The sequence below is a fragment of the Bradysia coprophila genome, chromosome III, assembly GCF_014529535.1.
Source record: "Bradysia coprophila strain Holo2 chromosome III, BU_Bcop_v1, whole genome shotgun sequence".
In the NCBI taxonomy this organism is placed as follows: Eukaryota; Metazoa; Arthropoda; class Insecta; order Diptera; family Sciaridae; genus Bradysia; species Bradysia coprophila.
Genome location: NC_050736.1, coordinates 3766080 through 3778251, shown reverse-complemented (window position 1 = coordinate 3778251; position 12172 = coordinate 3766080). Strand labels below are relative to the sequence as shown.

At 34.1% G+C, this 12172-nt stretch overlaps 1 protein-coding gene across 10 annotated transcripts; it reads left to right on the top strand.

Moving 5' to 3' along the window:
* The first annotated feature begins 805 nt into the window (after positions 1-805).
* On the top strand, positions 806-10860 carry LOC119075995 (nuclear factor 1 X-type). Of its 10 annotated transcripts, none has more exons than XM_037182588.1 (15): positions 806-1438; positions 4497-5120; positions 7137-7262; positions 7727-7756; positions 7824-8015; positions 8078-8141; positions 8222-8341; positions 8394-8477; positions 8546-8641; positions 8788-8955; positions 9032-9247; positions 9311-9585; positions 9679-10050; positions 10118-10325; positions 10478-10860. In XM_037182588.1, the coding sequence occupies exons 2-15, from the start codon at positions 5040-5042 to the stop codon at positions 10639-10641; spliced, it is 2196 nt and encodes a 731-aa protein (XP_037038483.1). In that variant the 5' UTR covers positions 806-1438; positions 4497-5039; the 3' UTR covers positions 10642-10860. The 10 variants fall into 10 exon arrangements, with proteins under 10 accessions (XP_037038483.1, XP_037038529.1, XP_037038511.1 ...); XM_037182634.1 differs by having other exon boundaries at positions 9661-10050; positions 10500-10860; XM_037182616.1 differs by having other exon boundaries at positions 9661-10050; positions 10482-10860.
* Positions 10861-12172: the final 1312 nt, after the last annotated feature.

Genomic DNA, 12172 nt, shown 5'->3' with positions numbered 1-12172 from the left:
CAGGAGGGTCACATTTATATCATTTTTACATAAATGGTTCGTTGAAGATGAATCGGCCAATGGGTCATACCAATTTTATTATTTCATTGCCAAAATAAGCGATGACCTCCGGTTAGTGTGACACTATATGGAAAAATGTATATCACAACGAATGAAGTAAAAGATTTACTGATAGCATCTCAATACGACTATCGTTTCTAAAGGGTACTGATAAACCAGATTTTACTAGAGTATTGTTAAATTACTCGTGGTACATTAGAAATCCTCCAAAGCAATTGATACCATACTTATTATACCGTAATATTTTGTTACAATGTGCCATACCACTACGCTGTTGGTTGTTCGAATCAAAAGATTCCTCCAATTGAAATTTAAGTATTTCGGGATAATATTCAATTCAATTCAATTTCATTTCACTGACAATCTATAAGTTGATAAAATGCATTTACTGTCGAGTGTGGAACGCATCCTTCATGCTAATTAAAAAAAAAAAAAACATTTCACCATCCAATACAGAAATGCAATCCAAAATATCGACACCATCCAAATAAACAACCAGCATCTCGTTAACCAACACATACCCAACAGATCTACTAAGTAATATTATTTGTCCCAAAAAAATTGTTCAAAATAAAGCAAACAGCGAACAGTAAAGAGAAAATGATTTCACTGCTGAATTTTCTCGATCACACATACACATACACACATACACACATTTTCCTTTCGATTTTCAGAACGCAAGCGTCGTGGTTACAAAACATACTTCACTCGCTTACTCACACTAGACACAACCACATCATATTGTGATGAAACACACAAAATAAAATAAAAAAAAGTCAAATACTACACACGAATACAACATGAAACGAGAATAAAATAAGCAAAACGGAAAATCGCATCGCATCGGCACAGACCGCACTTCATACACATTTTCTATTTGAAGGCATCGCGACGGACGTCGTGAACATTTTTGATTTAATTCTCAAATAGGAGATTCATCGTGTGTTCACATTATTTCTTCAATTTTGATAATCAAAGACGGATTTTCATTTCAATAAATTGTGTTTGGTGTAATTTAAAACAACTAAAGTGCTGGACCATAGTAGAATGATGTAAATTGATCGGAAAATGTGTGCACGAAAAGGGAAAAAGTAAATCGTTTTTGTTGTGATTATTACGTGAATTTTAGGACTTTTGTTTTGTGCGACTCTGTGCCAAAATTGAAGACGTGGGATGAGTTTGATTTAAAAATCGTTTGAAAGTAGTGAGTACAGTCTTTCAACACGCTCAAAAAAATATAAAGATTTTAGGGTGCTAAGATGCTGATTTTGTGTATCTATCATGGAATAAATGTAACTTATTTTTGGCAATAATTTATTATACAACCAACCATGCATACGTAACATTTCATCGTTCGTAATATTCGTTTCATTGTAAGGTGAGTTTCAGATTTTCTTTTTTTGTTAGTAGAAGTAATGGCTAGAAAACTAAAATAAAAAAAAAAACTTAAAAGCGATCGTCTCTCATTTACTCCAGACAGATTTCAGTATATTTTTTTTCCTTTTTCTGTTTAACGTCGCAGAATGAAATATTGCCCAGTGTCTGGTTATCACACACAACCACACTTACATTTTTGTGTGGATGGGTATTGAATATAAACGAACATATGTATAACGCATCTTTACTGTCGAAATGAAAATGCATTTCATGTCGAGGCATTTATTGATGTGCTTTTTCATACCATCAACATTACATAGTGTGAACATCTTCCTACTGATTTCGAATATTTAAAAAAAACCTATGACGACGTTCGTAAATTCAGATGACATTCTTGGATTTCTTGATATTAAAATAATTTTTCAGCAAAATTTCAACTAATAATTGAAATCATATTTTAAGTTTAGTCAGCCATTTTCACTGCAAGTCCTTTAATTTAACAATTTTCGTTTTTACGCGCAACATTCAGATTTCATTTACATCATAAAATGCAATGTTCAATTATTTTATGAAGGTCAAAACCAATTTCTTCTAAGTCTTGAAGGAAAGCATTGATTGTGAACATTTTTTATCTGAGGCACAACGTGCCATTTATGATTGAAATAGTGTAACAAATTAGCCCGACGTTTTACTACTATTTCTTTGCATAAGTTATAAAAACTAAGTTTTTACAGGTTGGGATGAAAGATTAACCTGACCACCTTTTATTGGTATATGTGAATTTCTTAAATAAATCTTTATAAAAAAAGACACCTAATTTCGAATTTAGTAATCATCTGTTCAAACAAAAAACGGAAGGGGTTGGGGTTAATGATCTCTTATTATATTAGTATATTCAAACGAATGAAGTAAAAGATTTTCTATCAAACCCTGAACAAAAAAATAAAATGACAATACGGCCAACACGTTTGCCGTTTCTAAAAGGCTTGAAAACATAGATGTAATAGGAAGAAAATGTATAGAGGCACATCAGTGACGGTGAAGCCTCCGGTGTGTCTACCATTAGTTTTATTATATGTAATATACACTAGATAATTAAGATAATTTAATAAAACAACTAACCACTGAAGCAACTGGCGTTAGAACAACCCATACAGCCCACCAATAAGCACAGATGATTATGGTTATGGAACCGGTATATTCATATCAGCTAGATTATCAAATGTCCGTTGAATGACATACACCCACGATATGACAACGACCTAGGTTTTGAAATAACAAATTATTTAAATTTTTTAGCGTCATTTTTATCCTAAATTAATTTAATTAGTAAAAAGGTAACACCTCTAACATGACATACTGGGACACGTCAATGTAATTTGAAAATATATTCGAGACCCGCGAAATTAAATTAAAAAAAAATCGCGAAAAATGTCCAATACTTGAACCTAAGAGTAATTATCCTAGAGAGGAAATTTGCACGACGAAATGTGACTTGAACGCATTGCAATGCATCGTTAAAGGACTGTCGAACTCTAAATCATTGTTATAAATTGTATAGGACAGTCTATTAGGAAAACTAGCTAAGACCTCCAGCTTGTGCTTTCTCGGAGGACAGAATGTAACGTCAAAACCGAGGTCAAAACTAATGAAATAAAGGTCTTGTAGCAAATAATTTTCGATTCGCTTGGCGTTTGTAAAACGTTAATATGGTCTCTATATGTGCCTTTATCTCTATTTCACTATTCGACTCCAACAAGACAACTCACCAAAATCGTCATCATTCCATTCTCTCCGACCTAACACACCCTCGATGAGTCTGGTCGATCTAAAGCTCGCTGTACAATCAAAATGAAACAATTTTTGTTTTGCATTTTACTAACGATGAAATTTTCGGATTATCATTTCGCCAGCGAAATTCCAATGAGATAAATGATAAAATACGATTCCACTAAGTAAACTCATTACGTGGTTGGAAATTACGATTTCAAGACATAAATTCAGTTCCCCACGTATTTTTCACATAAATCAATGATATTAGCATTCGAAAACAAAATAATACATAAACATCGACGAATCATTCTAGTGTTTCGGCAGTATAGTTTCATAAAATCATATTATTTATTGCTTGTATTTTAGTAAGCATCGTAAGCATCCACGAGCATTTTTGTTATTACACCAAAAATGACGATATCACAAATAGACGGCAGAGACGACGCCGAGACGCTTTTTTTTCTCTCATTAATTCAAAAAGGCACCAATTCGAACGTTATACATGCGACATTATATACAAAATGTACATGCATTTTCTGCATACGATTCTTTCTGCTGATTTTTACTTGTGTCATTGTGTAAAACTCGGAAAATTTAGAGATTAACATTGCGCAACTTTCAAATTCATTTCTCTCAATGTTCAATTTGTTCGGGAAAAAATACATGCACAACGAATTGCGAGGATAAGTGTGGACGCTATACGAAAACTGATGTGTGTAACATATGGTCTGTGATTTAGTTCAACACCAACTAGATTAACGAATGCATTTTAATAGTAACAGTGGAACAAATTTGCCAGCTTTTGGAAATGTTATGTGGATTACCTGATTTTGTTTGGGATAACAACGCAACTTTTTTTGTTCTGTTGGAATTTCATGCGGAAACGGTCAGATGCATTAGGTCTGCTACTTCTTTCGTTAAAAGAATCACACAGAGCTTGATACAAAGTCTTTTACTTCATTAGTTTCACCAAACATTTAGCTATAAAGACAACAGTAGACACATTATTGTATATTCTTGTCGTCGCTATTGATAACAGATGGCTTGTTTCAGTTATCTGCTATCTTCAGCTCTTTTTTAATTTAATAAAATCATACAATCACCTCACGGGATCACCATTTTGGGTCCATTATGAAGGTAATCACAAAGTACAAAACAGTATGATATAATGATATATAGTGAGGATGTGATGTGATCACACCAACCAGAACATTTGAGAAAAAGCTACTACTACTTTAAATTTCAGTGGAATTTCTCTTTTGATTTTAGTTTTCTAACTTTTTCAGAAACTTGGCGTAAATTAAAGACCAAACAATTAAGCTGTTCGAAGACTAAATTCATGTATGGTCCGTGCAAACATTAAAAATATTTGCAAGACCATTTAAAATGGAACTATTGATTGACAGAGAAAAAACTACGTCAATCCAACTGCACCAAGTTCCGAAGTTTCATTTTTATGTTAGTCAACTTATCAGTTGATTTTTTTCCGCATCACAACTGACTTAATAGGATGATTACAAACAACGTGAAAATCATAACATGTAAACTTACATCCAACCACGACTGTGAAACCAAATGCGATGCCAAGATGTGCCACACCGAAAATTAACTTTTATTTGTACATAATAATTCAACGTAAGCTTATTGGAACGGAGATCGTACTACCTTAATTTTGTTTTTAAAGAAAGAAGAAAGATAAGCTAAGTAGCGAGGTCGACACTTTTTTCCATTACACATACAACACAGCAGTCAATAAAACGACGAAAAGCAGAAGTTATATTCAGCTGTGGTCCGGATCACACAGCCATTATCTTGACGTCCAGAAAGGCATGTTTATTCCCGGATCAGGACAAAGCTGCATGATTGAGACGGACGTATCTTCATACCTACAGACACCATCGTCAGGACAGGTGCTTGTGCTCTTCTGCTACCAACCAGCCGAAATCCATATCATATGTAATTAACATATGTCATTAACAATATGATGTTGTACGTGTGTGTACGTCCCTATCTTTTCGTTTTTAATTCAAAGTTTTCCCATTCCTCCACAGTTTCTTTATCATTTTTCAAACGAACAAAATCACAATCTTGTTCGGTTTTTAGTTCCAAAAAAATCTTGAATTTTCAGAAAGTTGAGAAAGAGTTTTTCCACTCTTCGTTTTAGTTATTCGTCTTTATAATTTCATTGAAAAAGAAATTTATTTATTTTTCGTTCGATTTTTGAAACAAATTTCTTTTTATAACACGCACCTACACATTTATTGATGTCAATATCGATGTTTTGATGTGGTTTTCTATCTATTATAGTCACTGCTTTTCATTAGAAAAACTTATTGTATCTAGGTTTTCCTTTTCCATAGCTTTTCATTTACCCGTAAACATTTTATAACGCAATAGTTAGATAATTTTCCGTTTACGACACTTCTGGTTACAATCCCATTTACGAAAAATATCAAAATCAAATCAAGGGTCGCATGCTATTAAACCCCTTTAAAATAAAAAACGAATTTCGATCATTAATTTTGCTCATCTGAAAAAGCTCTTTTTCTCTGATTACAGGTAAAGAAAGTGTTTTCATTAGTTGTTTTTGTAACCATTAGTTGTCGTGGTAGTCGTTCGATCTTTGATATTGCAATGCCAAATTTGCATGAAATACCGACACTTTGTTTTCGTTCTTCAGTTCTCTTTTTAGTTTCTTTAAATTCAGACGGTTAATGAGGAATGGACTACTAAAATTCAGTCATGTAGTACACGAAAATCTCTATGGAGAAAAAGACCACTGGTAGCACTCTAAAAGTTGAATATCCAAAATATTTACACAAATACAGTTGTTGTAAGAGTACAAAACGGACATTTAAATCGAAATTAAATTTCGATTTTTCTTCGGCTTTTATACATCGAACGCCTACGTTCAGTTTCCCGTATACTTTTGAATAACAACAAAAAGGGGGACATTTTATGAGTGGTTTTCTTACTAATACATGTTGTTAAATAACGAAATGAAAAAAAAACATATTTTTTTGTTGAACATTACTAACAGAAAATTTAACGTTAATGTGTTTGGCTACACAATCGATCTGATGCTTAAAAAATCAGTTGCATTCGATGTTTCAATTTCAATTTTGTTTAGATTTTTAATATTAGCTTCACACGATACTAATTAATTCGTTCTCAAACAAAACGATCCGGTAAAATCGTCGGAAATGTGGAATATCGGAAGCTGTAATATGGAATTTAACGAAGAATTTAATTAATTTTTTTAATCTGGTCTGTGTCTGGTGTCACTTTTTTTACTTGTGTAACGTTCCACTAAAATTTGTATTTTAAATAAAATACAATGTGGCGAAATTTACGTTTAAATTTTGTAATTAGATTCTTCAGAACGTTTCAAGGAGCTAATCGAATACTTCAATAATAATCACTCTCAAAAAAAGGTAGTGAGCAATTTAAACTACATTTTGGCGACTTTCTAACGTTACGCTCTACTGGCTGTGGCTTTTTTGGTAAAACATTTCTACATATTTTCCAAGATTTTCTCGAATTTTCCTTCATTTTTCCAAGCTTTCATAAATTTTTTGGGAAAATTAAGAAAAATGTGGTATAATCTAGGAAAAATTCAAGATAACATGGGAAAAGGTTTTCCCAAAATAGTACTTGGTTACTGGGCATCATAAATTCGATGTGAATGAATTTTCATGTCTTTTTCTTTTAACATTTTTATTTTGGTTTAGTTTTAAAAGTTTCATTTTCTTTCATTTTGATTACCCAATACCACGCTTTTCGCTTTCGTAGATAAAATTGTTTAAATTCATGCTTCATCTTAAATCAAGAAACTAATTCAAATTATTCAAAACCAAAAACAAATTGTTTTTTGGTATTTCCATTTTACTTTTATATTGGATCGGTCGCTGGTTAATATTGTACAGGATGAATTTCATCCATTCATCGAAGCACTGCTACCATTTGTCAAATCGTTCTCGTACACATGGTTCAACCTACAGGCGGCTAAACGGAAATACTACAAAAAGCACGAAAAGCGAATGTCGTTGGAGGAAAGTAACACAATACATTTTTTCTAGTTCTTAACAACAATGTTCACAGCACACTTGCGTACATAGTTGCGCTCTACAAGAACTATTTACCTACGGACAATCATGGGTAGGCAAAAGGCAAGGGTAGGCATCGTTGAATGTCAGCATTAATTGTTCAGAAGCGACAATAGGTAATAAGTCGATTCCAATAACTAACTGTTGCGACGAAGAAAATCTTAAAGGTGCCTAGGTGCTGAATATGAGGTTCATTCAGGAGTTGTTCGCTTTGTACCTAGCTACTATCTACTCTTGCAATGACCATCGGCTGGCCATTCATAAATTCACAAAATATAGACTGTATACCCTTAATTCTCCGTAGGTAAATAGTTCTTGGAGAGTACAACCAACGCAAGTGTTGTGAACGTTGTTGTTTAGAACTAAAAAAAAGTGTTTTGCGAAAATAATAATTTATTCATAAATAATAGGAGGAACGGCATTGCAAAGATGAATTACAGGTATTGATGAGTCAAAAATTAATTGTAAGTTCAGATTTCGTTATACCTCTGACATTCCTATACATAGAACGAAAAGGCGGAAGTAAAACAAAAATGGGCTTCGAGACTGTTGGGAAAACTACGGAAAGACATCACACAAGAATGTCGTGAAGATTTTGTGCAGAGCATAACTGGAAAACGGCAATCCATATGTGTCTTATCAAATCCAGATCAAAAGGGTAAAATGAGACGAATCGACTGTTTACGGCAAGCAGACAAGGTGAATTGCTATTCATGCAGATTTTCGAACTTAACTTATTTAATTTACCAATTTTTATAAAGGTTTGGCGACTAGACTTGGTTATGGTTATTCTATTTAAAGCAATACCTTTGGAGAGTACAGATGGTAATATATTTGAAGAATTCATTAGATATAGCGAGATACATAGACTCTACCAACGCTCAACTATTTTTCCCGTTTTAAAGGTGAACGGTTAGAAAAAAATCCGGATTGTTCACAGCCTGGGCTCTGCGTTAATCCGTATCACATAAATGTTTCCGTTCGAGAACTCGATCTGTATCTTGCAAACTTTATAAACACGCACGGTAAGGAAATTGGTTTATTTACTTGTGTCCTCTATGAAACTATTATTACTAGATGGTGATTCTATGACACTATTCTCAGATACCTTAAGCCCGCCGTTGTACAATAACAGAAAAGACGATGAACGAAAGAACAAAGGTATAATTGATTCGGCTACCGTAATTCTCATCACAAATTTACTTATTAACTGAAACTTAATCTTCAAGGATACACTCACAATCCTTACAATGGAGTCGTGTGTAATGATATAATCCTCGCTACCGGATGCTTTTCCTCAAAAGAACTGTGGAAATTATCAAAAGGTTTTCTAACATAAACAAAAACAAAATTTGCTAAATCTACTTAGTTCCTTTGATAAAGTACCCTCCTATATAGCTTAGCGAAATAATTTTCAATACCCGTCACGTTTTTTGCTGAAATTTATTTTCTAACAAAGCATTTTTAACAGCTTCAATTCTAGACGAATCTGGTGATATGCAGAGTAATTCGGGTACAATAAAAATGGAAAATGCCGGTTCGGCCTATTATTGCAATAGTTATCCGTTGACGTCTGCTTCATCTGGAATTATTACTGACCGTCCTACAGTCGGCTCTATGGTGGTATCGAGTAATTACAGTAAGTTACGCCGTTTCACTTAGTCTCGGTCTCGATATGAAATTTCTTCGGTTAAATTCTCATTCCAAACCCCTAGTTGATCTCGTAGATCCTCGGACAATGCATCTATCTAGCTCTCCACTGCTTCGTGGGCAAATTAAATCAGATTCATGTCCATCACCCCCAGACTCAGGCAGTGGGTTTTCGGTAATTTTGCGGCCTGGAGAACTGAATAATCCGGGTCAAGACACTTTGTCCTTGCAAAGATACTCATCCCATCCAGCAACGAGATTAGTTTCGCGATCTGATGATGGTGAGTCGCTTTCGTTGACAAGGAAGAAAATAGGACAATTTTATCAATTGAATCGAATTTTAGTGCTTATGCAACAGCACTCTAGCTTGTCATCGCAAACTGTGAGTCCGAATACTGTGCTATATCAGCAGAGTCCCACTGGCGACTATTCACAGACATCACAAGCCACAGAGCAACAATCACAGCAACAGCAACAACAGCAGCAGCAACAACAACATCACACCCATTCCCATCATCATAATCCTAAATACACCGATACTGTAAATGGTCACGATACGCTCTCCGATTTCGTAACATTCGTATGCCAAGAAGCTGACAACGGTCCACAGAACTCACAAGTACATATAAGCTCAAATCCCATGAATTGTTGTAGTTGATATCAATTTGGAATTCGGTTAAATCCAATTTCAAAGAACTTGTATGCATTACAGGTGCAGCCTGGCCTGTCACGAAGTCCAAAATCTCAATATCCACAATATAGTACAATGCTTCCACCACCTCCGTTACCTCCAATGGCTCGACCAGTGGCTATCATTCGCTCAACTACCGATTTAACAACAATGGTAAACTCGCCTGCGTCATCCATAACACCACCATCCGGTTCAGCAATGTCTTCCCCGCACCAAGAACATGCTAGCGATCCGAATAGTATGAGTCAACCTGGAAGTGAAATGAATACATCACCACCGATGAGTCCGCAAGCCCAGATGGTTGTTAATCGAAAATCGTTGACAAGGATTTCGAGCCCGTATTCGACGGGCCGGGAGTATACATTTAATCATTTCCATACGCAACCTGCTCAGGTAATTGAATTCAATCGAAGCAATTGAATCGGATGTGTTAACTTATGCTCGTTTGTTTGCGAAACAGTTATTTAGTTACTCTAGCTCAACCATGTCCGGTGTCATAAGTCCAACAAATTTAAGTTTATACTCATCTCCTGTTACCACATCTCGTACAACGCCGCGGTCGAGGTGGAACCCACCATTTATACTCGAGGACGATTTTAACAACATGATTACACATCCTGTGTCCAACAATTACCCAGACACAAGTTCCGTAATTCTAATGGAAGAAGGTAAGTTTATATAACTGGGTTAGGGTGGGTTCTCAGCAAGTCTTCCCATATTGTTTTTTGTTTGCAATTCATTAGTATCAAATGGCGTACCCTTGACTGTTACTCTTTGTTTATTATTTTCCCATCTTTTTATTTTATATTTTTTCATTCAGATAGATATTTCCACCAAAACAGCGCACCACAGGACACCACAATGGACATTTCCCATGGAATTGTATCACGTGACCACGTATCCGTAATAAATCCGGAAAGTGGAACATTAGCCAATAAGTCATCGGATAATTTAATCATTTCATGTAAATCGGAGGTTCTGTAATCTTTGTGTTGGACAAATTCATAGAGAAAAAGGTTGTGTGATTTTCTTTCGTTCGTTTTCCTCTCCCGCCCATTTTACTAAACTTATTATATTGTAAAGCGACGATAACAGCAGATCCATGGAAAATGGAAACCGATTGTAAATTTCGTGTAAATTATATAAATTAATTCGAACGGAGTACACTCTAATTTAGATGAAATTCGATGTGATCGAATTACAAAAAAAGGCCAAATAAACTGAAGAAGAAAATTAAAATCGTAATTTTTAAAACTTGTATCAAATTGTAGATAAAAAGTAGTGAATTTGTATTTGTACATTCTAAGTTGAAAGTTTTATTTTTTATTTGTAGATAGGTAGGAAACATATACTTTAGTGATGCTAAAAAAAAATCTAAATAAAACTTATACTGAGCCTAAGGTAATGTGCCTTAGTATGCATAAAATAAAATATGAGATGAAGAAAATCGTTATTTAAGAAAGTTAGGGTCGTTAAACAGTCACAATAATGATAATAATAAATATTTAATAAACGAAATGCGCCATTAAAATCAAACTTACATTAAAAAAACGACAACATGAATTTAAACGTGAATTTATTTTGTTCATTTGTTTCGAAAAGCCAAATTATGTTAGAGAAAAAACTGTTTTGAAGAATTTTTCGACGTTTTATACAGGTCGACAGGTCTTAAATACCAAACTCTAATTTTACGTTTTTGGTCGAATGTAAAATTGAGTTTTAAAAGAAACAATGATAATTAATCGAAGAAAAAAAATCACATTACCTAAGTTCGTTGTTGTTTTCGATGGTCAGAAAACATTACGAGGAAAATGTGTTGATTATTTCTTCGACAATACCTTAAAAGCTCGAATAATCTCGACAAAAATTTCTACAATTTTCTTAGATATTTTATGTGCACCAACCGCTTGAAGCACGGCAGAGTAAAATAAACCAGGCAGGAGTGGTTCATTTTTTAAACGACAAATAAGGAACAAATACACTGTATGAAAATGAACTCAAATGAACACTGACATAAAATGAAAAATTTCATTCGCAAAACACAATGGCTACTAGATAATTCAGGTCCCTAGTCAAATCAAGCGCTCCTGCCTAGTCTACTTAACTCTGCCGTGCATGAAGTCATATGGTCGTAACAACATAGTTAACGAACTCGTTTAGTTAAGAAGACTGGTCATTTTCTTTACGAAAAACGTTTTCTGAATCCATTTTTGGGTGCGAAATTCATGAGCCAGATCAGGTATCCATCAAATTTTACTTCATGCCGTACAGCTCGATTTAGATTGAAAGCAACGTCAAGTATTTCTGTTATTATTTGGTCATTTCATTTTACCAGTAGATTAGGATGGTTGTTTTTAGGGTAGCAATTTTTTTTTACAAAATTATTTTTACTACAGTGCGAATACCAGTTGATCTAAGATGCTAAATACAAACGAAAATGAGCTGTAACTAAACTTCGGAATGGATTCATTTACTCAAATTAATCATTGTCTGCTTCTTTTGTGGGCTGATGAAA